The sequence below is a fragment of the Montipora capricornis genome, chromosome 8 (assembly GCF_036669925.1).
Source record: "Montipora capricornis isolate CH-2021 chromosome 8, ASM3666992v2, whole genome shotgun sequence".
NCBI lineage: Eukaryota > Metazoa > Cnidaria > Anthozoa > Scleractinia > Acroporidae > Montipora > Montipora capricornis.
Genome location: NC_090890.1, coordinates 40,613,718 through 40,640,998, shown reverse-complemented (window position 1 = coordinate 40,640,998; position 27,281 = coordinate 40,613,718). Strand labels below are relative to the sequence as shown.

The 27,281-nt window shown below is 38.3% G+C and overlaps 1 protein-coding gene across 2 annotated transcripts in view; it reads left to right on the top strand.

The window, feature by feature from the left end:
- The window catches only part of LOC138058952 (zinc finger ZZ-type and EF-hand domain-containing protein 1-like), a 69,756-nt gene that overhangs the window by 25,640 nt on the left and 16,835 nt on the right, over positions 1-27,281 (top strand). The window contains exons 26-66 of one of the 2 annotated variants that reach the window (XM_068904420.1): positions 120-215; positions 1,165-1,218; positions 1,599-1,669; positions 1,772-1,904; positions 2,846-2,957; positions 3,255-3,433; positions 4,287-4,352; positions 4,660-4,825; positions 7,331-7,452; positions 8,122-8,244; positions 8,969-9,070; positions 9,327-9,394; positions 9,659-9,740; positions 9,824-9,907; positions 10,662-10,773; positions 11,042-11,169; positions 11,832-11,935; positions 12,547-12,668; positions 13,555-13,634; positions 14,137-14,230; positions 14,394-14,470; positions 15,288-15,386; positions 15,607-15,704; positions 16,021-16,129; positions 16,324-16,379; positions 16,652-16,783; positions 17,611-17,677; positions 17,754-17,817; positions 18,167-18,327; positions 18,448-18,589; positions 20,118-20,169; positions 20,741-20,854; positions 21,386-21,429; positions 21,785-21,904; positions 23,010-23,111; positions 23,957-24,372; positions 24,663-24,745; positions 24,833-24,911; positions 25,826-25,956; positions 26,474-26,600; positions 26,831-26,884. In XM_068904420.1, coding sequence (XP_068760521.1) covers positions 120-215; positions 1,165-1,218; positions 1,599-1,669; positions 1,772-1,904; positions 2,846-2,957; positions 3,255-3,433; positions 4,287-4,352; positions 4,660-4,825; positions 7,331-7,452; positions 8,122-8,244; positions 8,969-9,070; positions 9,327-9,394; positions 9,659-9,740; positions 9,824-9,907; positions 10,662-10,773; positions 11,042-11,169; positions 11,832-11,935; positions 12,547-12,668; positions 13,555-13,634; positions 14,137-14,230; positions 14,394-14,470; positions 15,288-15,386; positions 15,607-15,704; positions 16,021-16,129; positions 16,324-16,379; positions 16,652-16,783; positions 17,611-17,677; positions 17,754-17,817; positions 18,167-18,327; positions 18,448-18,589; positions 20,118-20,169; positions 20,741-20,854; positions 21,386-21,429; positions 21,785-21,904; positions 23,010-23,111; positions 23,957-24,372; positions 24,663-24,745; positions 24,833-24,911; positions 25,826-25,956; positions 26,474-26,600; positions 26,831-26,884 — 4,425 coding nt within the window. Of the gene's footprint in view, positions 1-119; positions 216-1,164; positions 1,219-1,598; positions 1,670-1,771; positions 1,905-2,845; positions 2,958-3,254; positions 3,434-4,286; positions 4,353-4,659; positions 4,826-7,330; positions 7,453-8,121; positions 8,245-8,968; positions 9,071-9,326; positions 9,395-9,658; positions 9,741-9,823; positions 9,908-10,661; positions 10,774-11,041; positions 11,170-11,831; positions 11,936-12,546; positions 12,669-13,554; positions 13,635-14,136; positions 14,231-14,393; positions 14,471-15,287; positions 15,387-15,606; positions 15,705-16,020; positions 16,130-16,323; positions 16,380-16,651; positions 16,784-17,610; positions 17,678-17,753; positions 17,818-18,166; positions 18,328-18,447; positions 18,590-20,117; positions 20,170-20,740; positions 20,855-21,385; positions 21,430-21,772; positions 21,905-23,009; positions 23,112-23,956; positions 24,373-24,662; positions 24,746-24,832; positions 24,912-25,825; positions 25,957-26,473; positions 26,601-26,830; positions 26,885-27,281 lie in introns of both variants that reach the window. The other variant, XM_068904419.1, reaches the window with a different exon arrangement.

Here is a 27,281-nt window from a genome sequence, read left to right as displayed (position 1 = left end):
TTTTAAAAAAAAACCTTAATAGGAGATGCAGTAAATTTATGGAGAACTCTGAGTGTGCATGAAAAACATGTTTGTTGAATTCGGTAAATGAAGTCATATTTGTTTGTTTCTTTTTGAAGGATGAGGTTGCCCCTGTCTCAGCTGATCAGTCAATTGATGGTTCAGCTCTCTTTATCCGAATACTTTCATTTCTGGATGAAATGGCAAAAGACCAGGTACTTTTGTCAGTAACTACAAGTATATATCAATGCTGAGTGCAACAAGAACAGGGAGGCAGTAAATTAAGCATTTCCAAGGAAATTTCAACTGATATACCTACTTGACTACACTACAGCCCTTTTAATACTTTTTTTTGTCAAGCTACAATATCTAGAAGTGTGGTGTTAAAAGTGTACTTTGTAATGTTATTCCCCTATGTCATATTTGAATTTTTTCATACACTCAATAAAGGTGGATGTTGCTGGTCATGGAAAAAATAATAAGCAACCAATGAAAATAAAATGTAACATTCCACTTCAAAGCAACTGTTCTCAAATCTTACTTTGGAATTGAAGCACTGAAGTATTTTGTTTGATAACTGCATGTACAGAATTTTGAAACCATTTATTACATAGGATCTTAAGGAAGTTCACCCCAAAATGACAATCTTTTTTTCATCAATTAATAGAAAGTTCATGCCAAAAACAGCTTTTAACAAACATTTCAATCTTGAAATAGCTTTCTAACCATCTTGGATTATACTTAGCAGCCTGGCAACCCTTTCGTGACAACGTTGAGCTCAGCTGATAACACTTTTCAACAAAGCAAACAACTTGACTGAGCCATATGACTTTGAACCAGAGTGTGTTGATGAGGAATCATGTTTTGTCCATCAAGTAAACAGTTGGTGAAGTGATCCAAATGACAAACAAACATGTGTTCCTCCTTTGGCAAGAACTTCTTGTCTTAGCTGTGGCTTTGCTAAGCTTTGTCTCTTTCCTGGGATACAATTAAAAGGAATAATAATTATTTTACTGTCTCTTTCTGACCTATTTGAGCAATTTACTTATGTTGCTTCAATACTTGTTAAGCCTGTCACTACATGTATGTACATGTAGGAAAGAAAATTGATTTTTTTCCCATTGCTATGTCATCTCCTTAACATTATCATTTTTTTGTCTTCAGATTCATCTCAAATTGACTCCTAAGAATCCCTCCACTTACATGTTTAAAGAGAAGGTACAGAAAATCGTGTATCAATCAACTTTAGCTTGGCTGCAATTCTATTCTTTTCCATTTTTGGGATTTCATGTTGGTGCAATATTATTGTGCCAACTGAAAGTTAATAAGTTCACAAATGACCTTTCAATCCTTATGCCACCCCCACTCCCCCCTCCCCTTCCCCAAAAGGTATTTACATGTAGAAAAAAAAAATGTTGTAGAAGCTCATTAATTTTGTTACCAACCTTGACTGGATTGGAGGGAAGGGAAAGCCAAAAAAATATTTGCCAGGGACAGCAAGTACTCATACCAAATGTTATTTGTCTAATATTTTAGTTTCTGTAATACTGGTATAGAAATAATACTGATGAACTCATCACCGTGTCATTTTTTTCCAGGAAGGGCAATTGGAGATGAGTAGCGTGAATCTTGAGCTCATATGGGATGTTTATACCCTTGTTACAAGCAGGTATGACACTTAAGTCATTGTTGCAAAAATCTCAAATTAATGTCCAGCTTTCATCTTTTTGCATGTATGTACTCCTCTTAAGTATCCTTGATGATGTTGCAGGGATGTGAAACATGAGAAGGTGATTGTCGCCAGTCTGCTCATCCTGCGGCTATTGCATCAAAGCCTTCCATTCCTTAAGTCCCGCATCAGGGAATTGACTGTGGATTCCACTGAGAAGACTGCATTTCAAAGGGTATGAATTATTAATATTACTTATGCACTGTGATTGGTTTTCTGTGCACATTTGTTACCAATTAGAGGTCAGGTGTGCACATGATTGCACTAATGAGATGAGGACAGCAGGACAGGACACTTCCTGACTTCTATCAAAGTTATTTATCACAAATCTTGTTATTTATGATCATTGCTCCAGTTGGTGATTTACTAATCTGAGATTAAGTACAAATGTACATGTACTGACTGAAGTTTGAATTTTGCACATCAAAAAAGCCTTATCAATATTGAGTTATTCTTGAGTGAAACAAACATCTACATTGTACATACGATATGTAAACCAAAAGTGAAGGTACTTTGTAAGGAAAAACTTTCGATTGGTATAAAGTATTTTGCATTTTAACTTTCAAGCAATCCAGGATTAGGTTAATTGGGCTTTGAATAACTGGCCATAAGTGGATGTAGGGGTCAGAGGAGCTAACAAAGCCAATAATATTATTGTGACGTTTCCTGGGCCTGCATGTAGCATTAACTGTATGTTTTTATTACATTGTAGATGTTGTTATTGACTCATTTGATTGTGATGTGTGTCATTTGATCTCATGTACATGTAACTGAAGTAATTGCTGTAATTTGGTTTAATGGCACTTTATTGAAAACAACTTTATCCACTAGCTACATAAAGGAAAGTTACACTCCAGAGTTACTTGTTCATTTTCACAAAAAATAGGATTCTGTCTTTTTTTTCAATTTCCACTTCATCTTGCTAGGCAACCAAAATACATCACTTTTTGTCAGTTCACTGTTTGTTTGATCTATTCCTTTATACCCAGTTTGTACTGAAAGGTTGTTTTCAATGCTGAATTGTACAGCTCAAGCCAATACACCAGTCCTGTGGAAATGTTAGCAACTTCTATTTAACAACCTGTTTTTTTTTTTTTTTTTTGCTTTTTCCCTTAGCACCAAGAGTTATGTTCTAAAGTTTTTGCTCACTTGTGTGAAGTTGTTGATGATGACAAAGATGCTTATGATTCCAAGATTCATGACATTTCTAAGCTAATTATCTTAGAAGGTAAAGCAGAAGTATCTACAGTACATGTGTACCTAATTTGTGAGTCGACAGTCTTATCTTTAAAATGTGTTACAGATACATGTACAACCTGGGAAGACAATGAAACCATTGTGAAAAGTGCAAATTTTTCAGCTATTTATTGTGAACCTCAAAATGCTCAGTGAATTGGTCGCTGTTTTAACCCATGTTCAAATCTCTCCATTTTTTACTCTTTTTGAATTTATTTATTTACATTGTTTTTTTTTTATTATTGACATACTGTATTACCTGTTACTTTTTCCTTTTTTTATGCTTTAGGAGCAGAAATTTTTTTTCCTGACTCACAGACAAGACGGAACCACTTGCTATCCATGGTTGACCAGGTGATGGAGGAGAAGAAGGCACCATCTCTGGGGCTCACATTTGAATCACTTTGCAGGTTTTTCAGCAACAAGGATGCAAGTGGTCTTCTGGGCCTTCCTGACACTGTTACAGAGGTATGTTTGTCCAGTAACTGATCTACAACTGCATTCAACATTTCCAATTGGCTTATAATTGAATCAAACAATCATAATTAATGCACACCATCTTGACCTCTACATTACATGTACCTAGATGGTAGCTTTGTTTGTACAAATTAGAGAGAGGTACGGTAGTAGTACATGGATATTTATTGCTGTCCACATACAGCGTACACTTACATGTAGGTAACAAAAAATACTGAAAAAATAACTGAGAGGCATGTACTGATCAATACTATTTATTGCTGTCCATGGATGTACACTTACATGTACCTAAAAATAGTAGCTTAAAAAGTAGCAACTTTTCTTATTCATGTGCACTGTTTTTATTACATGTATACTGTTATATTTATATTCTTGATTTGTCATGCATAAATAAGGCATGGTTACCCGAGATCAGGCTAGTTGAGATGTGCTTTCTTAAGTGCATGTTGGGCCATCAGATAGAAAGAAAGATGTAGGGTACTGCATGGATGTGTTAGAGCAACCAAGCCTGGGTATTTTTGGCTTATCAGGGACCACCGGACAACTGGCTACCAGTAAGCACATACAGTGTACAACTGTACATGCCAGATGGTTTGGTAATGTTTAAGTAAGATTCTCCTAAGTTGCAAATCATGAAGGTTCCTCAACTATAATTATTTTATGACACAATAAGCAACACAAATCCATAGAGTTCTGGTACAAATTATGAAGAATAATAATTGTGCAAGTCACAACTTTTAACTTGCTTAATTAAATTGCACTCAGCCAATGTGTCAATCTTCCAAGGCCTTATCCTTGTGTGTGTCACGGCTTTGATTCACTGTGTTTGATCTCTGTGTTGTAGGCTGGGTTTGATTGTGCCTCTGTTCTTGGAGTTATGACAACACTTCTCTCAGTAGCATTTCAAGAGGTATGTCCTTTGAAGGAATTTATGCCATTTCCATTCCATTTGGTTTTGGCCATGAAATTAGTGTTTTTGTTGTTTTGGCCATTTTGTTGTTTTTTAAAGGACAAAAAAGGCTAAAACATTTGTCAACTGAAATATATACCACTTATTGTAAAGCTGTACCATGAGGTTGAATTACAGAAAGTTACAGTAAAAGGATTATACCGGTATTCAACGTTAATGGGAAATCTTAAATGAAGCACTTCGTGAACAAGAGTTATGAACAATCAACTGTTATAACCTCTTGGATGCTTTGCTTTGTTTGTAATAGTGCCTGCAATGTTTGGAGTCAACAGATGAAACACACCATGATTCAACATCGAACCTTGTTCAATTGCTTTGTGCCATGCAAAGAAGTCTCCTAATATGGTGTGGGGCTCAAATCAAAACTAGTTGCTCATTTGGAAATAGTGTTGCTACCACCTTGATCACAGAATGTAAGTTCACTAAATTTGCCTGTGAAATCTTGGGGTTAAACAGTGCATACTTGAATAAGAATGGGGAAATTTGACTTCCTTTATTAGTGTTGTTGTTGTGTCTCTTGGAACCTGTAGTGGATTGGGTAACTTCAATTGTTCCTTGTTTTGTAATTTTGGGATGACAACAGTAATTCTCGTTGTTAACAACAACAACAACAACAACAACAATAATAAAAATACAATAAAAAACGTTCTCTGGCTAAAAATTTTGAAAAAGAATATAAGCTTTCGGCTGTCGATCTACAGCCTTCCACGGATAAAACGTTGAATGTAAATTAGTGAAATATATACAGAAAAGGCGAGATAAAAATGATAAAAAGAACAGAGTAAAGGTATGAAAAATGGTGGCTATTGTTTAAAAAGAATTTTATACTGGTTTGGAATCGGCTTAGAATTATTGTCAGCATGCTTAGTAGCAGAGGTGTGCCAAGCCTCGAAAGTTTTTCTAACACTAAAAGAGCCTTTGTCGATAACTCGAGAATGATTGAAATCAATGCGATGACCGAAAGACCACGCATGTTTCGCAATGTTTGACCCATTAGCACATGTTTTTACATTCCTAACGTGTTCTTTCTTGCGGGTTTCAAAGCAACGGCCAGTTTCACCTATAGAACACCAATCACAATCGGCACAGGGTATTTTATAAACCACGTTGGGTTGGTGTTCAATAGCTGGTCTGAATTTAGGACAAAGGAATTCTCGTTGTAAAGTCTTGAGAAGCTTTTTTACAACTCGGATATCGTGTCTTCGAAGAATTCTTGTTAGAGGTTGCGTAACACCATTGATAAAAGGAAGGACAGCAAAACCGTTAGGGTTCTCTTGAGGCGCAAACCATTTAAAAAACATGCCAACCAATTCTTCAGGTGAAGGGATGGCATGTGTGGGTGGTTTGGAAAATTTCTGCTTTAAGATATTGGAAACAAAGGAGGGATAGTTGTTGGCTCGTAGAGCATCAAAGACGTGATTGATTTCGGTATTTTTCCCTTGCGGTGTACTTGGGAGTTTAATTGCGCGGTTTACGCCTCAAGAGAACCCTAACGGTTTTGCTGTCCTTCCTTTTATCAATGGTGTTACGCAACCTCTAACAAGAATTCTTCGAAGACACGATATCCGAGTTGTAAAAAAGCTTCTCAAGACTTTACAACGAGAATTCCTTTGTCCTAAATTCAGACCAGCTATTGAACACCAACCCAACGTGGTTTATAAAATACCCTGTGCCGATTGTGATTGGTGTTATATAGGTGAAACTGGCCGTTGCTTTGAAACCCGCAAGAAAGAACACGTTAGGAATGTAAAAACATGTGCTAATGGGTCAAACATTGCGAAACATGCGTGGTCTTTCGGTCATCGCATTGATTTCAATCATTCTCGAGTTATCGACAAAGGCTCTTTTCGTGTTAGGAAAACTCTAGAGGCCTGGCACACCTCTTCTACCAAGCATGCTGACAATAACTTTAAGCCGATTCCCAATCAGTATAAAATTCTTTTTAAACAATAGCCACCATTTTTCATACCTTTACTCTGTTCTTTTATCATTTTTATCTCGCCTTTTCTGTATATATTTCACTAATTTACATTCAACGTTTTATCCGTGGAAGGCTGTAGATCGACAGCGGAAAGCTTATATTCTTTTTCAAAATTTTTAGCCAGAGAACGTTTTTTATTGTATTTTAATATGCCTAATCCTGGCTGCGCTTCAATTTTTAAACAATAATAACAATAATTACAATAATAATAATAATAATAATAATAATAATAATAATAATAATAATTATTGTTAATCATTAACAAAAACAGACTCAAAACTTGGTGCTCAAAACACTTGCTCTGACTTTCATTTTTATGCATTCTCTGCCAACAACATGAAATGGAATTAACTTGATAGAGATTTTAAAGTGTTCGTTTGTGATTTTGTGGCTTTATGTTACATATTATTCAGGTATCACACTCCTAAGAAAGTAGATAGACAAGTTGATACACATTAGATGTAAGCAATCTCGTACCTACTGATGCCAAATTGCTACTATTCAAGTCCGCTATTTTTTTCTCCATTTGACTTACTGCAAAAACCTTTGGCACTTTTGTAGATCAGATAGATGCAAATTGGAAAGCTTACAGGAGAGAGCTCAACACACTGTGTTTAACATTAGATTGGATTCATATGAGAATCTACTCCAAAAGGCCAATACTGGACAACTCTCTATAACAGAAAGCGGCAAGATATAAGCAATTCTGATTTTTAAGGTTTTGTGGTCTAGATTGGCAAAGGAGGAACGTGGTATGAATGATCTGAACGCTCTTGAACGTCAGATAAGGAACAGAGATCTAATGGACGTAATTGAAGATGAAGATTGCAGAAATTGTCAGTTATGCATGTAGTAAAGAAGTATGGGTAATCAAATGGAAAATTGATCCTTTATAGCTTTGGTGCTTTATCATTTGCTATCTTAATGTATTTTGCAGATGTTGCTATACTCTCCAACAAAGTGTTCATGTCACTGCAGGCAGTGAATGAATCACATGACCAACAAGCTGTAGTTGACAGGCTTGAACATTCATATGTGTCTGCAGCAATGAGACAGCTGGTATGTTTGGTCTTCTCTAAAAACGCACTGTATTTATAAGTTCTCCTTTGCAAGTTAGACGAAAACAAGGAAGATATCCAGACAATTATCTTGTCTTTCAGTATGTACTAAATTAAAGGAAACAAAACACCATTGAGTTTCTTGTGTATTTTTGAAGAAGACGTAATGGGTGATGTTCATATAGCCAACACTGCTCATATATCTGCCACTGAAAACAACAATAATAAGTTGTTTCCATTTCCAATCATTCTCTTTTCTAACAACCAACACCCATGGAGGTATCTTTAGGTCTCTTTGGGCATTTTTAAAATTGCCCCTTTGTACATGTAGTTCCCTCTGAACTGTGCATTTTGTGAACACCAATTGTGTCCTTTAAGAATTAGAGTATTTGAGAGTAAACTACTACATGTATATATTTCGGAATATTCTTGGAAGTTCTAATAAAAAATACAATGTACTATTAGAGTTTACATGCAATGTGATAATAATTGTGAATGGTGACATTAAGGTATGTTATCCCTTGATCATTGATCGGCTCTACTGGAAGATGCACGTACAGCTGTTAAATCATGGACTTAGTTGATTAAAGCTCAAATATGCAGTCTTATAATTCCTAATAAAGCTAATCATGACTAGATTGCTTAATATTCTGACCAATGTTGATTTTAGGTCCTTTTCCTAAACTTGTTCACAAATGTGGATTCTATCTGTATGCCGATGCTCAGAAGTCTTCAGCCTGTTTCTCTTGAATTAAAGAAATTTTCAAATAAATATCCTGAGTTATTCTTTAAGGTAAGTGTAGATATATGTTTCTGGCTTATAAGACATTAATCAATAATCACAATAACAAAGTGATACAGCCTAGTTAGGAAATCTTCCTTATGGTATTTACAACACTATTGCAAATCATAGTGTATTCCATGCAAATCTGCTGTGAGATCATAACCAATGCACCTTATTCCAAAATGGCCATATCTTAATATTCTTTTTCTTTCAAATCAGCCCTTATTGCCTCGTTCAGGGTTAAATATTCTTTTGAATTTTTGACTTAAGAATGAGGCAACAAGGGCTAATTTGCAAGCAAACAAAAGAATACTAAAATGACGGCCATTTTGGAGTAATGTTTATTGTGTAAAAATAAAAGGCTTAGTACTATTCTGTATCTAAATTACAGAATGATACCTGATGGGGAATACTATACAAGTGTCTCATTAATTTTTCATCATTTTACAACTTACTTTAAGAATATTGCATGTGACAGAGTGTGTTTTTAGAGCCTCCAATTCGCACTGCCCACCTTTTCAAGTGTTGAAATCTTACAATTCATTGCGGGCCTTGGTTTGCCTAACTTTGCTTTCTTATCAATGCCCACTCGTCATGATCTGTAACGGAATAATCATTACATCACGATATGACTGTCAGTGTCCAATGCCTCACTACTACTTTACATAAAACTGGGACATTTTAAGGAAGTTCCTGCAAACCGTCTTAAGGAGTGAAAATGTCTGTTTAATAGATTGATTCAGAAGAGTGGAACAAGACACAAGGACAAACTGTTCTTAGAACTTGGGAAGTGGAGTCTTTACACAACTATGAGAACAACCAGGACATCAAAATGGTAAAACTGACTCTGTGTTAATTTTTGAAGTGGAAAGAAATGTTGATACTGTCGTTTCTTCAGTCTAGAAAGCAACAATCAATGTTGTTTTGGGTTAACTGATTTCAGCAACCTGAGCCAAGTTGTTAAAATCAGCCCGGGTTTCAACACATATATTGATTAGACTTGTCAAAGAATTAGCACTTATCGTAGATCAATGAAATCTTTTTTGTACACTTAACGTGATTAAGCGTGAAATTATTTGCTCTATTTCCAGGTGTTTAGCTGCCCCGGTTGCTCTGAATTTATGGTCGAATTTGATCCTCGCTGTGAAACAGAAAGGAGGTTTGATGCAAGTTTTTTTGTATGAACTGTCCTTGTTTCGTGTGAATGCCGAAGTCCTTCTGTTTATACTTGTGTTGTTAAGTCAAGAATATAATCTAGTAAATGCAACCGGGTCAACTTAATTAAAAATGAATTTTTTTTTCTCATAAAAGATCATTGAATTCAATTAAACTAGTGTTGCTCATTGATATCATAATTATCCTTATCAGTTTTTTTTTGTCTCACGTAATATTAACCAACTTTATTCTGACTGTTTTTTTGTAGATATGACTATCTGGAATTTACAGATTCAAATGGAAACAAAAAACGATTTGATCAAAAAGTTGATACTGAAAAGTGGCCAAAGGTATGAAAAACATGTCATGTTAACTGCTCGCGGACCTGTGGTATCTTTTCTACAGTCTCTGGTTTTTTGTTTGTGTGTTACAGAGTGTTAACTTCAAAGCTGGAAATCGCTTACTATTCAATTTTCATTCTGACGGGAGCAACAATGAGTGGGGATATAAATTCATGGTAAGTGAGAGCCATACACGTGGCGACTTCTGATTGGCTTGTTTGTTTGTTTGTTTGTTATTTGTTTGAGGAGGTTGAAGTTTTGGCGGCTATACAAACTCCAGCAATAAAAATTCAAACACGCTTTATTCTTCATTAATAACTGCCTATGACGGCGTGAACTCAACCCATGTGGTGAAAGCGAAAAGCGTGTAAGACTAGAAAACAAACAAATACACAAACTTACTTAATAAAACGAACTAATCGTAAACAGAAACTCTACGAAAAAATACAGTTACATTTGTTAGGAGCTGGTAACTGAATTGACTGCTCGAAGCGAAGAAAGTTACAAAATGCACTGAACTGCACGAAGCGAAACTTCTAGATCTGCTCACAAAGCGAAAATGACTGATCGAGATAACACTAAAAATGACTAAATTGAGCCTTAATCAAATACTCTAAGAGAACGAATAAATTAAGCACTGAATTCCTGAGGGTGGAATGCAACCGCGCTGATGAGCAGGCGTTTGGATCTAACAATACCCGCACACCCATGCACTCACAGAGGACAGCCACAACACCGAGAACTTCATCCCCTTGTTTTCGTGGAGCAAGTGCAATAAAAGTTAACCACACGGACGCCTGATATTCACGGTCAAAGCTGTGCAGTGCGATATTCGCCTCGCCCTGCTGTCTTAATGGTGTGGACTGAATAGCACGTGATTTTATCAAAATTTTGTGATGATAACTAGTTATTCTCTTTTTATCTAAATAGGTGACTGCTAAAGGCTCCCCGGATGTAGCTTTATCGTGGATTTTTGACCTTCAGTTGGGGATGGCTCGGTTGTTTGGACAGCTGTGTAGTGCAGCATTGGACAGTAGGAAAGGTAAAAAATGCTGCTGTGTGTTTCTTCCCGAAAAAAAAAAATTGCCCCACAAACAACAACCTTTAAATCGTAAAGCATAAAAAAATACCCACTTGATACATGAAAGACCTGGTTCTTGTCGTGTGCATGCATTTATCTTTTCAAGCACCTTGTTAGGATAAGTAGAAAGTTGACATCTTCACCAAACAAGTGCGTGGTGTTTTAATTCATCGACAAGATAGTCTGCTACCTCAGTCGTATCTTAAAGTTGTAGTTTTCTTCAATTAAGCATCCCCGACCACGTCAAATGTTGATAACGAAGAGGAAACCAAGTTACTTCAGAGTGAAATTTGGACAATTCTGTTTCGTGGAGGCTACATGACAGGGAAACTACAGAGGTCTCTTTCTGGACACCACGTGAGTGACACTTACAGTTTTTCTTGTATTTTGAGCAGTGCCTTTTTTGCTTTGAATACCTAAAAGTATACTAGCCGAGGGTATAAAACAGGGGCAGCAATCAGTTGAAGTTGGCATTGTACATCAGATTTTGCGTCTCCGTGATACGTCATGGCCGCTTTTGGATTTATGATTGGTTGGCTGCGGTCGATTTGCATTTATGCCGTGCATGGTGGATTGCTTTCGTTCCCCAGTTAATCATGCGGTGCACCAGTTTTGAAAGAGTTTCCTCTGTGAATTCCTCAAAGTGAAATATCAAGTCAAGTCACAACAGTTGTTTTAACAAAGAGATGGAATTAACGGAACTGATCGTAAAATGAATGAGTTTCTTTAATAATATTCTTCGAGGTTCAAACAATTTATGCCCTGACTTCCGTGATATTCGGGTCAATTTAAAGAAGAACACGTGGCTGCTTCATGTTGCGAGTTGATGTCTAGAAATTTGCAGTTTGTAATGAATGCCATTCATTACGGATCCCCACATTTACCTACACCGTAAAACGCGTCTTTCCAGTCCTCCTCCTCCTCATTCGTTACTAACTCGCTCTTGACCTTTTGACGGCTTTTTTAGCTGAGTATTAAAAAGACCACGACTGTTTTGTCGTTCAAATTTTCTTTTGTAGGCGACAACCAGTTATCCAGTCGAAAATTCTGTCAGCTCATATCTGCACTCTATAAGCAGTGGATCTAAAGAATGCGAGAGCAATGTGGAAGAGCTTATCAACAGGTTAACGCTCTAACCTCTAAATAACACCCTTGGATTGTTATCCGTTCGGTAGCTTTATGTATTTTGTCTAGTATAGATGGATTTTGTTAAAACATTTTTTGCTAACGTTCAGAAGCGAAGAGACTAAGAGACTCTAGAGAGAGACTAGAGACTTGCGTTCAGAAGGAGAAGAGACTTAAGGCGTCCGCAAACGAGGAAACATTGTTTCCCGAATGTTTCCTCGACGCGCAAACGAGGAAACTTTTGCTGAGGGAGCAAAATGTTTCTGAACAATTGCTTTCGCAACAAATGTTTCCTGCGGCTGAAAACGGGGAAACATTTGCATCCACAAGAATGTTTTCGCAACATTGTTTCCTCGCTCGCGGGCGCCTTTAGTCTCAAAATGCCAAGTTACGTCTTTTACTGTGAAAGTGAACATGTGTAGTTGATAGGATGTAAATGCAAACTCGAGGTCGAGGTGCTTGGGGAAACTCAGATTGCTCACAGCGGAGCGTCTTCAGTGGAGGTTCAACTACCTACTCCTAGTTTTTAAAAATTCCATTAAACCACCTTTAATTGATTGTTCATATGTTAAACGAGCTTCAGCATTTGTTTTATTTTTTCTGAAACAGATGTCGTCAAAAGTCTTCTGGGCCATTTATTGGCGGTCCCCTGGTGGATCATGCAGTTAGCTCCGTATTTGCTGCTCTTATTTGGCATTCACAAGAATTAAGGGACCAGATTGTCTTGTTCGGTAAGTCGGTTTGTCTCTTATTAACTAACTGAGAGACCTAAATGTCTTTTAGAGCTTGTGTTTTGTCACTTCAATTATGCCGAGTCTGTACCGGCTAAGGACGGTGCCTACTATTGTTATTGCGCATACGTTCTGCGCATCTCCAGATACTTTCCTATCGGTGATGCTTACTGATGCAGGGATATTTTTGCGCGGTTTAAAATTATGCATACAAAGTAGATCTTCGTGAGTAGTCTTGTTATCCAAAACCCTTTGTATTTTAGACCTTTTTACAAATATTGTTCACGAATTATCTTTGAAAAATGCGTGGTTTACCCCCAATTTTCTTTTTGGATTTCAATAACACTTTGTGAAGATCTACCTTTCCTGCATAATCTTAAATCGGGGCAAAAATACCTTTGAATTAGTAGGTAAGATGTTTGTCTATCGGGAATCAAATCGAGCGAGGAAGCACAACACGAAATCTCTTTTGTCATACTGTAGGATACTGTCCATCCACTGGAGTAAGTGGACCATATTCCTAAATGGCAGCCGATCAATTATTCGTTTGTCCTCACCTTTCATGGACAAAATACAAAGGAAATGTGTGCCTCAGAACGAGGCTAGTTGGTCTAATTAGCATAAAGTCAATAGAATACTTTATTAGCCAGTCTTAACGTGCGTAAAATTTGAGGGTTGAAATGATAAGTCATATTTCTACTATTTTTGATTTCTGTTTTATCATTCATTAAAGGTGCCGTTTATGGCAGCTCAGACCTTTTCGTCCCATGGCCACTTGATACGCAGTTGAAATGATGATCGTAGATTTTATAATTGCCCGTATTTTGTTTTGAAGAGTATTGTTTTACTCATTTTGATTATGTCTGTAATTTTAACTTTGTAACAGCAAACAACACTCCACCGGAAGGTGTTCCAGAAGGCATTCAAGATGCATATTTAACCGCAGAGTCATTAAGACGTGGATTGGTAAATGTTTGGACTTTCTTTATAAATTTGATTATTTTACAAAGCCCTAAATGTTCTTTTAAGGGTTAATAGCACTTGTATCAAAAAGGCCGCCTTGGTTTTGCATTTGTTGGTGGCCTAGCGTTGTAATTAAAGTCTTGCAAAGCAATCAAAGCCGTAAGTCAAGGGAGTAAAGGGGTTATTTCCAAAACTGGAGCTGTGGAACTGTGAGAGTAAATCAAGCCACTCAGTTGGGTACAGGTTGATTTGTTGTGCTCATGTGATCCCGTGAAGGGACCCGTGAAGTCGTTTCTTTCCGACAGACAACTCTGTCTTCGCTTCATATTCTGTTACTGGATGAGGAACGAATGACAATTGATTTATTTATGTCTTGATTCTTGTGTAACAAGTTCTTTTGTTCTTGTGTAACAAGTTCTTTTTTTTTTTCATAAATAGAACAACTTGCAATTTCATAAATAGCCTTACGTTTATCATCAAAGTTTTTAAACCTTTTTGTTTGAAGGTTGATCGTCGTCAGCGTCTGATTCTACAAGCCGAAGACGAATCAAATCAAGAATCAAGCTCGCATTCACAGAAAACAAATCCGGATGCGCCTGGTTTGTCCAAGCTTTTGAAATTACCACTGAAAGTCAGTTTTAGAGGAAACTAAATTTGAGGATTTTCATGACATAGTTAGAAAATATGGAATTATTAGTTAAGGCTGCGTTATTGTTCCTGTGTTGTTTGTAAGTTCCACTCAGATGAATCGTTTAATTTCAGTGGTGGCTTGTAAAGAAAAGGCTCAGTTTCTCCTTAAGTTTGCTGGCCTGCAAAGAATTGCTGACAAGTCTGTCGAGGTAACCTGTTCTCTATTGTCCTCTCTCTATATATTTTTTTTATGTTTAACGTTTAAAGGTAGCATTACTCATGATCAGTTGGCCCTTATTAATAGCAACGTAACAAATATAGGTTCAAGTGAAAACCACTTATATACCGAAAACACTGTGAAGTGTGTAGCTTGGATGTTTAAGAGTTGCCTCCCAGCTACAATGCTGGTCAAAACTGTTGGGACAATTCCCGCTTCCCCCTCCCCCCATTACAATGTTGATTTTTCACGATTTTTTTTTTTCAGTTCATCGATTGCTCGAATGTTTCAACATTGTCTGGGGGGAAGGGGGGCGCGAAAAAGGCAGCGGAAGAAGAGCACACGTTGCTCATATAACGACGGAAGCATGTACAGTAAATTCTATACTTTTCACCCAAATTTGACAAGTGTCCCAAAGTCTATCTGTCTGTCGTTGGCTGGCTGACTGTCTGTCTACCTACCTAGTTACCTACCTACGTACCTAAGTCATGTTTCTCTCTTGGTGGCTATTTACGTTTGTTTCAAATAAACTATTTATTTGTTTGTGTTTTGGTTGGATAAACTTAGTTTTGCTCAATGTTCAAACGCAAAAGCCAATTTAAAAATAGAATGTATGGCAGGACAATAATTATGATGATAAACTCGTTTGATTTCGGTGCTCCCACAAGTCTAGCTCGGTTGAAGCGCAGAAGAGCTCCAAAAGGTCACAATTTCGATTCCATCAAGGAACGTCTGATATTTTACAGCACGTGTCAATGTCTTATAAGTAGAATGGTTTTGTTACCGTTGTCACTTCTGTCTGACCTTAGGTGAGAGAAAACAGACGTTCCAAATGGTTGAGCCGCAAATCGTCCTGGCAGAGGTCATCATCTGAACACAGTGGCAGCATAATGTCAGCACCTAGACAGGTCTGGAAACGTTCGCTAAGAGTAGTGCCAGCAGTAGTCACGCGGGCCCGCTACGCAAGCGTTCCAAACTTGCGTGACTGAACTTGCGGTGTGATTGCGTCCATAGGATATTGTGAAATTTATACCGAAAATTTTTGTTATCAAACATCCAATTGATTTCATCATCATGATAAACACCCCGTCTACCCTTTTTGATTTGAGTTCTTGTGGTTTCTTGTAGAGAACATTATCGCTTGAAGAAATCCGGACAATTGACAAGCATCCTGCATTTAAACTGATTCTTGACTTTGTGACAAATGATTCTTATTGCCATGAAAGGTATTAATGTATCAAGGTATTGAGTTGTGTTAGTGATTTACTTACAAAAGTCTATCGACATTTTCTCAGAAAAACTGAGGATGTCTTATTTTTTGTTCACGTTTTTCTGCGCTTAGCACTTGCTGCCAACACTGCTGTGACAGTTGAAAGAAATTTCTTTGGTTTCTGTCTTATACTGAAAATCCACTCTTATCGTAGGTGTTATTTTCATATTTAGTTTATATACAGTTTTGTGGACAAATTGAAGCATTTCCTATCACCTGCCTCGTTTGATTAATTGATTCACTGATTCCCGTCAATCGATTGTCTTCTGCAGAATACAAGCTCTGTTACAACAGAGAGTGAAACATGCAAACACTGTCGCCGACGTTTATCTTTTTGCGGCTGATTTCCTTCGAATTTCGTCTGAAACAGACCTCGTTCAGGTAGGATAACTGCTCTTTTAAATCTGCTTTTTTCTTTTTTAGAATTTATTTTTAAGGGGAGTTTATTAAAAAAATGTTAAACAAATGTCAAGTTTTGGAAAGGTGAATTTTGTCGTGCTTTGAAACAGAACTTAGAATTTTAAGTCGCATTGCTTAGATTGACTGTTTATCTTGTTTGGTTGAATGTCTTTCAGGCTCCAGCTGTTCTGTTTTTGCAACAGTTCCTGGTATCTCAAAGATATTTTCCGAGGTAAAAATGGTTACATTTTTTGTAATCGTAGGGGCCGCTTCCCACAAAATGGTGTTGTCACTAATCTCGTATAATGTCAAAGTAAAGAATCATTACCCAGAGTCTGGCTTGCTGCTCTGTGTTATAAAGCATATCTGGATACAAGTCCTAAATACTATGGTTAGAGACGGAGATGAACACTCGTACTGTTCGTTTTCGAATTGGTACAGTATTAACATAGGTCTGTAAATTGCCTGTTAAACACCTCCTTTACACAGTCTCTTGAATTTCAGTCACTACGCAGACAGTCTAGATGGATGTGGTTTAAACCTGGAAAGTAAAGTTCGCCGAGCTTACTACGCTTTGGTTAGAAGATGCTTAGAGGGTGTCAAATCATACCATTCACAAGCTTTAACTCACAGCCGGTAATTATAGCCCAAGTAACCTCTGACTCGCCTGTTTTCAAATATAAACGTTAATGAGTTCTTGATAGGCACTCGGTAGCCGTTTCCTGCATGTAAGGCCCCGGAAACTCCAGTGACCTCTTAGGGTGCGTTCGATTGACCCTATTTCGCAATACGAATACGGAGAGTGATGATTTAAAACGGTATGTTTGGCGTTTTGAAGCAACAAGAATAATAGGGATATGTTTAAGACATCATTTTAGCAGGTGTTTGGCAATCTTAATGTGAATCTCAGTAAACACGAAGACTTTCTAACTTCTTTTCCATGTATTCCTATTCCGGAATACGGTCAATCGAACGAACCCTTAGATAGCTAGACTAAGGGTGCGTTCGGTTGACCGTATTCCGGAATAGGAATACATGGAATATAAGTTAGAAATCCTTCGTTTTTACAGAGATTCACATTAAAATTTTCAAATATATATTTTTGTTATCCTTGCTACTTCGAAACGCGCCAAACATACCGTTTTAATCATCACTCCACGTATTCTTATTCCGGAATACGGTCAATCGAACGCGCCCTAAGACCCTTCTCCTGAACCCCTCGTGTATCAAACGATCACTGAGGTCTGGTGAAGGCCGTCCTATTTACCCTCATTCACAAAGCGGAAGCCTTACAGTATCCTTGTTTTCTGTGAGGACCCTGTTTTTGTATTAGAGTGTGTGATGTTGTTATTCATTGTTATCATAATTTCTTGACTACATAATATCTTGACTACAGTGCGAGGCATCGTTGCTGCCATGCGATCTTTCATTTAGAGTTTTTTCATCTGTTGCATACATTCGAGACCAAGTTCTGCTGCGTTTGAATGTCTTCGAGCTTTTGTTCTCCATCTCTTGGATACTGAGTGGAAGGTTCGTACATTTTTTTGTTTTCGTACACTTCTTTTGCTTAGATTTGATTTATCTTTCTTCCTGATTTTCCTGTCAGGCTTATGATTACACCTTCGTCATGGATGTTCATTTACCTGAGTTCCTTCTGGATACAGCAAAAGGTTGGTTCGTGTTATTCAATCTCTTTCAAGGAAACGTTTATGTAGTGTATATTCCCCTCACCAAAGAAACGTCGTCGTCTTATAATTGCCCTGAAATTTCAACAGAAAGAAGTTTGCTTTCTTCTAGTTCTAGATAGTAAGCCCCTTTCAAGTACATTGTACCTTAACTATCTGGCAGACTTTTTATTGTATGGGCTACAGATAATAATTTTCAGAATAGAAAAGTTTATGATCGCATTAATAGGTTCGCCCAATTTCAGTGGGACCTTTGACATTCAAGAGTGCGGCTTAGGCTTTGCCAGTCGTCAAACTAACAGTTTATACTTGTTACTCCCTGCTCTTATTTCAGCAACTGTGATACATCCTAAACAAGATGTCAAAGATATGAACGAAAAACAAGAATTGGAGCAGTATGAAGAAGGAAACAAATGGCTTGAGGAGGCAAAACAAAACTTTGACTCGTGGTTCTCGCGTCTGCAGAGTGAAGTGCAAACGGATCACCAGCGAAGGGTTTGTGTAGCTGTTGTTGTTCGTTGGACCTTACAGCTTTATCAACGAAGAAGATCATTTTGAATATCTTAACTTTGATATTACGACCTAAGAGTTGCCTTTTTCTTTTTCCCTGTGCAGATAATGCATCTGTTTGTGGCCCGCTTCTCAGACATCCTTGATGTTGTCATAACATGTGACGGATGTGATATCACCCTGTCCGGCAGGCGATACCGGTGCCTGGACTGCCTTGATGTTGACTTGTGCAATAATTGTTACACGAGTGAGTACAGCAACACTTTGCGCAGCACATAAAGCCCTGTGTTACTGGTAGCAGAGAAACCTTCACTCGCGCTGTCCAAACGGGAAATGTTTGGTGACCAAACATTTTACCGTTTGGCCACCTTGTTTGGTGCAGTTTGATTGTGTTTGATAAAATATGAAGGCCAACAAACGTACGATCAAACAACTTAAAACATTTCTTTTGTTCTCGTGTTTGATGAGCGAAGTTTTGTTCGTTTGGACAGCCGTATCAAACATGTTTGGCGCGCGCATGCGTACCACGCTTGCTCAGCCGCTTGTATCCACGTGTTGTTTACGTATTTGTGACCTATTTGATTTGATTTGCGTTCAGTGTTAATTTCACTTTACGGCGTCCCCAATTAGTGCTCTAGCGCTAGAACGACTAGACACTTTGGGTGCGTTCGATGGACCGTATTCCGGAATAGGAATACATGGAATTTAAGTTAGAAATCCTTCGTTTTTACGGAGATTCACATTAAAATTGTCAGACATCTGCTAAAATTTTTATTATCTTTGCTGCTTCCAAACGCGCCAAACATACCGTTTTAATCATCACTCCGCGTATTCTTATTCCGAATAGGGTCAATCGAACGCATGCTTAAATAAAGTTCCTTTTCTTTCCTTTTTCCTTTCCATAGTTCTTATATCATTTCAACTTCAGCATGTTTGGTCACCAAACAATGTTTGATGTTGTTTGGTGGGCAAACATTTCCTATTTGGACAGGCCTTGACCTGCCAAGACACAACCTAAGGCCAATAAAATCACGCGTTAACAAAAAACAGCATGCGTAACAACTTTTGGACAACACTTTTGTTCACCACTTAAAAGACTGGTCTTTCGCGGCACTTGAACTCATACAGGCTTTCTTGTTTGTTGATTTTCTTAATTCGTGGCAGCTTCTGGATCTGCTCAGATCGCCGGAATATGCCTTGCTGTAGTGATACACTAATGTGCATATCATTAACTGGTTCTCCGAGATTGTCCCAAACATATAGTTTGTTGTTTTTACAACCTTTCAACGCGATTTGAAAGACGAAGAAAGTGGTCATAGCTTGCGTCGTTGTTTTCAAAAATGTATAAATATATCATACTGTATATCCCTATGATAAGCAGCTATTATCAGAGATCAAATTACAACTAGTTTTTCAACTTTTTTGGAGCTTCTAAAACAGTGATTTTGAAGGGGACAGTTAGAGAACAAAAGAATTAGCTTTGAGGTGATAGTCATTTTAACACGGGACGTGCAAGACATACTAGTAAAAGCTGGGTGAAGCAAAATCAAATAGACATAAGCACCGACGAGGCCAGAGCATTGCTGGTTGTTGATGAACGCTTGATGCGGCGTGTCAAAATAGTATAAAAGATTGGTCAAAAGCGGGTTATGTTATTGAAATTCCACTTCTTGAGTACATTTTTCAAAGAACTGTCGTAATTGATGCCATATTAAGAGTTTTTTAGATTGATTGATTGCTTGCTTTATGTTTTTTTTTCTTCTTGTATTTTGTAGCTGGAGTAAAACCAGAGGGTCACTTGGAAACTCATAATGTCATAGACATGAGGCATGTTATGGGAATATTAATAAACAAAAAAAAAACGTACAAACACTTGCTGGGCTTATTTTGAAAGTATGACTGGCGCAACCAAAACGAAAATCAAATGCAGACATTGCTGTCATAACGCAAAGCAACAAACACAGCCGAGGCAAAACACCACTGTGCGAGTTACTTGCCTTTGATAAGCGTAGTAACTTAAGACCATAGGGTTAGGGTTACCCTAACCAATCCTTACTGATTGATGACGGTATATTTCAGTATAAAAGTAGTTTAGAATTTTTTTGGAAGAATGAAAGTGTTTTTCATTTAGTAAACATAACAACTACCGTGGCCCTAACCTAAAAAACAACCCTAACGAAAGTGAGTTGACTTTTTTAAATACGTGTTTTTCGTTAGGACTAAAAAGAGCACTACTTGATGTTTATTAGTTAGGTGCGTTTCTAGACCCAAAAAATCGTTTACTTGTCAAAAATGCGCCATCCTTTCTTACATTTTCTAATGTAGCGAGTTCAGACTGTCTTATTTCACTCAATGCATTTCATTTACATGTGAAAGTATATTTATTTCTGTTATTCAGATTCAAATGTGACGAGTGTAACAGTTTTATAGTGGGGACACGTTTCCACTGCAGCGAATGCGAAGATTTCGACTTGTGTTTTGGTTGCCATTCAAATGGCAAATTCCCAGCAAGGTCAGTTGCACGAATTCCCTCCGGAACTTATTGTAACTGTTATTGTATTATGGGCCTTTAATCAATAAAAGAATTGTTATAGAACGGTTCCATCTTCTCTTGCAGTAACAGTTACGTCATTACTTCAGAACTCCTTATGCGTGTTACGCCGGACTGACTACATCGTGGCTAATTTCACCACCAAGCCACGAATTCGAAAATCAAACTTAGCATTAGCTAGTCCTATAGGAGCAAACTTGTAAAGAAAACCCAAGTGCGAACAGTTTTACATGTCCAGATGATGCGAATGACTTCTTGCGAACGAAGCGTGGTGGTAAATTTTCAACATATTATACTCTTTGTCGTCTTACTGGCGACAACAATCCTTCACGGCACAAAGCAGTCCAGTTCATTCCGAGTTCTGTTTTAAATTACGGACATTAATTTACTATTTACGTTTGATTTTGTGATAATGTGCCCCTAAAGTGTCCTCTGTTTTCCATCCTTTTCCCAAGACGCTGAATATTTCTTCTGTTCATTCCTTTTCATCAGACATTCTGCGAGTCACAAAATGACAACATTTCCGCTCAAAACAGGTGAGAAAATGATTAATCTTGCGAACAGAGAGTGAGCAATAAATTTAGGCGATTCTACCTTATAGCTTACGCAGTGGCTACATGAAGCAATTTGTATGCCTTTCATTCTGGTATGTCAGTGCGTCCTTTGCATGGGAACGTATGAACCTCGTTCCCAGAGTCTCTCTTCTCTTCCTCCTTTGTCGTTTCTCCGCAACTACAAAGGAGGCAGAGAACTGATACCCTGGGAACGAGGTTGGGAACACATTACCCCAAAATTTACCTGTTCGCATTATATGGGAATCGGAGCCGCCTTAATTGAAGACGAGGATTATTCAGTCATTACAGTTGTAACTCTTGAAAGGTTTACTTCCAGACACGACATCAAACGACCCGACGAGCCGGGTACAAGGTTACACGCATCAACACGCCTGGCTTCAGTTTGCTGCATTGGCAATGACGCTGGCGAACTCCATCAACGAACCAAATAAACCTGGTAATTTCTGCCTTATTTTTCGTTGTGGTCCTCTTAATTCAGAAGTATTAGGATACGCGTTTTTATTTGTTTCAACTTAAATGGAGGTAAGACTAAAGGGTAGGGTTAAAGTGCCCCTGTGATAAAAAAAAACACTTTCTTTTTTCCTTCAGATTTTGAAAGTGTGTTTGCTTAACACCTGACTGGCAAAAATTTGAGCTTTGATTTTTATCCAAAGGCCGTTTACTTTGAGTGTAAGTTTTGGATTTCACGGTCCGCCATTACTCACGTTCAAAACTGACCGATTAAACCTCAGACGGTTGGATCCAGGGAAAAGTGACGTCAGAGGCTCACTAGCTTAAAATTTCAGCGTGTGAAGGCAGCTTATTATATATGCAAAGCGTGAGTTTAAAAGTCTGAAAGCCCAAAACCCCCGTGCTGCATATTAATTATGCGGCGTACACACGTATTGCATTCTTAAACTAGTGAGCCTATGACGTCATTTTCTCCTCGATCCAGCTCTCTCAAGAACATAATGTTAGTAATGGCGGACCATTAAATAGGAAAATTACAGTTAAAATAAAGAGGTGTCCTTTTGAAATCAAGGCTTAAAACGTGGGTCACTTAGTGTTTTGTTAACATAGTTTTGAAATCTAAAGAAAAATATGAATTGATTTTTTGGTCACAGGGGCACTTTAACGTTTCGACTCCAAAAAGAACATTCTTACTTCCGCCCGCCTCGTCGTTGTCTCATGTCTCATGTTCGATATTTTTATTCAGTCTTAGCCAAATGAAACAAGTGATTTGCTGCAAAGGTCTGATTATTCACGCTGCTTATCAATCACTCTAGAGCCCTTACATACTGAGCTAAATTAAGGAACCAAAACAAAACAAGAAAACGTGGAAAATGTAGGGGTGAAACATTGAAGTGCTTCAAAAGTTTCTTTTGATCGGTTCAAAATACTGAGAATTATCTAACACTGAAAAAGGAGCTTCACTCCGACCGAAAGCATTTCGTTTGTTGCAATAAAATACTAGCTTTTAAAAAAAACCAATCAAATCCTATATAGATTTTTCTTATATTTCGATCCTTACGACTTATTATGTCTTTTCTTGTTTCTGACAGATATAAACCTCGATTATCTCCACACAGCAGGTCATTTGCACATGGAGTGTCTCAATTTGGTCACCAAGTATTTAACCCTCGCTTCTCGCGATTCAAACAAAGGTAACTAATCTTAACGTTTCACCACCTTAGGGCCGGGTCCCTTCTCGATTTTCAGTTTGGTTGGTCAAACGTTTTCGGTGAACAACTGAAGATGCCACGCCTTTCCGGCCTCCAGCGTACTTGCTCTTGGTTTTTATCATGGGAAAAATTGAATATCGTTCCCAAGCGCTCTTTCGAAGATTAAAAGACTTTATATATAGTTTACGTTTTTTCTGTGATTTGACAAAGATACATATAATACACCAGTTTCTGTGACAACAAATGTTCCCGGTTTTGCTATTTGTTGTTTAAGAGGAGGTGGAGGGAAAAAGTGCATTTAAATTAATTATTCCAAGAGCCGTCATGGCTTGGAAACAGTCCACCACCTAGCGTGATAACAATACGTTAGTGCATTCGAGGCTGTTGTAAAAAAATTGTAATTACTCATGCGCTGTGCAAGTTGTATTGCACTCAAGGTAGCTCTTTATCATCAAGGGGAATGATTAAAGTGAAGTGAGTGTGGCTTGAACGTCGGAAAACACTAGTTTCCGTCTGTTGATCGAAGTTTAGTCTTGTTAGACGGGATTAACTTCCTGGATGAGTGATCGTTTTGGAATACCCTGTGCTGCACTCCTGCCTCCCATCTTGGCTGAGTTTCAGTCGATCTGAACCTTACTGCGGCTGCGGACGGGCATTGCGATTTTCATTCCTGATCAAAACTGACTCCCAGCTAATTACATCTGGCTACCCAATGCCCATTGAGTCGTAATGTTGAACTTGTTAGTTACGTAGTACCTGTAGGTTTAGATCTATAGGTCGATTGAATACTTAAACGAGTTGTGCACCGCTTTATCTGTGAAAAATAGTGGACAGTAGCAAAGACAGTGGCGAGGTTTCTGACGAAAGTGGTACCGCATCTGCTTGCACCCCTGAGACTATCCCCGAGGAGAAGACAGAAGATGAGAGCAGTGAAACCGCAGCTGAAGCCCTAGAAACAGAGAAGGAAACTAAAGAAATCACAGAAGTCGGAGCAGGTAAAGCCGGTACATCTGAAGCGGACACAAAAGCAAAAGATGATACAGAACAAAGTACGGGGGAAGCAAACGCTGAAAAACGTTCGACTGAAAGTAAAGATTCTGGGACTGAGAAAACGATCAATGGGTCTGTGAAGTGCAAACGAGAGGAAGAACGATGCGCAGAAGACACTGAAAAAGTATTTTCCGCTGCGGTGTTAGAGCGGTTGTTAGGTCTGCTGGGAGCGATTCTTCCTCGCGATTCAAAGGTAAACACAATGATGACTAAATAAATTTCTTATTCATGGGTAGTGAACTTTAGAAATCCTGCAGGGAATTGAGAGTGAGAGGTAACTGTGATCTTTCCTAGCCAATGGTGGGAATGCCGAACTTCCTCGACTTTTTGTTTTCTTTCTTACTGCTTTTTGTGTCTTGATTTTTAGGATTTCCGTTCTTTGCTGTCATTTTATCTTTCTAATGTTTAATCCCCTTTTTTTAAGTGAGGAATCAGTTTGAATTGCATTATAATTATTCACTTATTTTCTCTCTTTTATTACAGCTTTCCCGCTGGAAATCGTATTGTTCTGGCATTGAGGAATTCATATCCAACAAATTTCTTCCTTCGTTGCTCAAGATTATCAGGTGCGAGCTTGTTCGTCAAACTTCCGTCCAAAGGGCTTAGAAAGAAGTGTTCTCATAATGTTTTTTTTTTTTGTTTGCTTTCAACAGGGATGGTAATTCAGATGACAACACTAAAAGCCTTGCCCTTGGAATACTAAGCAAATTTCTACAGTGCACAAATCCCGATGTAAGGTCACTTCTTATCAGTTTCCATTTTGCCCCAAGTGATTGTATGTAAAGCGAGCCTTAAATTTGGCGATGGTAGTTCAAGGCCCCGTTCACGCGTATCTTTTTCTCAGTTGCTGATTCAAAATTTTCACCTCCACACGTAAGGTATTCAAATCGAATTTCCCGTCCACACATATCCGGATTCATTCTTGTATCCAGGACTCCTCTGTGACTATTGTCAACAGAGCATGCTCCATCAGGCGCGAGAGTTGGCGACAAGAGAAGCGATAACATTTCGTTCAGCGGCCATGCTGAATATTTACGCGGTAAAGACGCGTTTTGTAACGTCATCGGATTTGAAAATATCCGGATTCGACCGTCCACGCGATTCCAAATTCTTTGCGTATTCAGATCTGGAGCTGGAGAACGGAGATTTGAGTGCTGGATTCGCAGGATACGTGTGGAGGGAAGACGTATCTGCAAAGAGAAAGTTACAGATTCAAAAATACCTGGATACGTGTGGACGGAGCCTAAATAAGTTCTATACAGGATTCGCTTGTTTACTGCGCCTATTTCTTTGTTTCACATTTCGTCCTCGCAACTGTGTATGTGTGATCAACCATAGGTTGAAAAAAAGACCATTCAAGATGGCGGGCAACACAGACGGACTGGCCTACAAAATTCTGTTACAACGAAAAAAGAGAGTGAAGGTCTCAAAAACAAGGAAAGTCAACGGTCTACAAATGTATGAAAGACGGACTTTTCGCGAGCGGTCTTTTACTGGTCAAACCTTCACAGAGCTGAATTGTCCCGCTATGATCCCTGCACACGCACCTATGGATTTCCTGTTGTCATGTGCTCTTGTTTTGACGCGTCTTTAAAGGGTTTTTAACCACAGCTCAGTGATGTTTGTCTTCCTCGCATGTTTTTCAGCTTTCTGATCGCGGAATTACACCGTCCCGCAGTGCGCCAATCAAAACGAAAAGTGAATCTAGCGAGGACAGAACCTCTGGAAAGGCAACTGTAGAGTTTCTTTTCCAGCTGGGAGCGGAGTACTTAGTTAGGTCAGTGAGTTTTAGTTATGGATTAATCATTTTAGCTTGCTTCCAAGCTGCTAAATTTGACATCAGCATTTTTTTTTCAGCCTCGTGTTTTCTTGTGCTCAAAACTGGGTCGTGGTATTACATTGTGAGTTAACGTTTGTGGGAACTGACTGGAATTTGAACCAGTATGGAGCGTGCGTGAAATCAATGAGCGTTTTTAAATATATAGATATTTTAAAAATGTCTTTTAGATAGTATGAACTTTCAGACTGAAGTACGAATGCGATTCCTGCTCTGACCACGGGTGCACTTGCTTAGTATGGAAAACTCGCAGCCTGATTCACATGAGGCAAAGGGCCTTGGACAACAACACTTTCATTCTAATCTAAAGGTCTTACGATGCGATTTTCTATTCTTGAGAGAGGTTCCAAATAATGCTTTTTAGTTCCTTGAGTGCTATTTAGCGTTTGAAACGCATCTCTTCATTTTCTGTTTATGCAAAACATCGGTAATAACTCATAAATTCATTTTATTACAGATCCGATTTGACAGCTTCCTCGGGGATGGCTTCCACATTACAGCAGCTGGCAAGCTCATCGCAGTGGCAGCCTAGTATAGCAGATCACGTGGGACTCTGTCTTGAACGTCTCTCCCAGCCCGCTGAGGTTTTGTTAACGATTCTTTTGTATTTCAATTTCGATCCATCGTCGGCGCTGTCAATAGTCGTGGTACTCTAAAGACCAAGTGAAGATACAAATGAAGATAACAATCGCGAAATGAACAGATCTAACATAAACCAGAATTGCGCGGAAATGTTATATACAGTACGCACCGAGTTTAGTTTCCTTGTGTTTGTTTTTGCGATTTATACTAACATTTCAGTTTTCTTCTACAGAATGTCGACTTGAGTGCAGTGTTTGGCCTCCTCGTTTTTTCACGATTTCCCGATGTAAGTAGACTTGTTTTACTATGTGTTTTCAATCATCACGGGAACATTTGGACCCACAAATGACCAGCTTCCAACCTCAGTGGCTTCATATCTCGGTTGGTTAGAGCGCCGCACAGGCATCGCGAGGTCACGGGTTTGAAACCCCGTAGAAGTCCTGAATTTTTCAGGTTTCTCTACGCAATTGCTAAAATTGCGTTCATAACTGCGAGGATCATAGCTCACTTAATAGTAGATGTCAAAGGAAATAACCTGTGCGTCCTAAACAATCACTCCCCAGCCCCCCTTGACGTATATGACACTGCAGTTCGTAGGGTTTCATTCAAGTGCAACGTCTTACGTACACTGTTTTGTCTCTTTCATCACTCTTTGTAATTTTCCTTGAGAAGCCGCGTACACC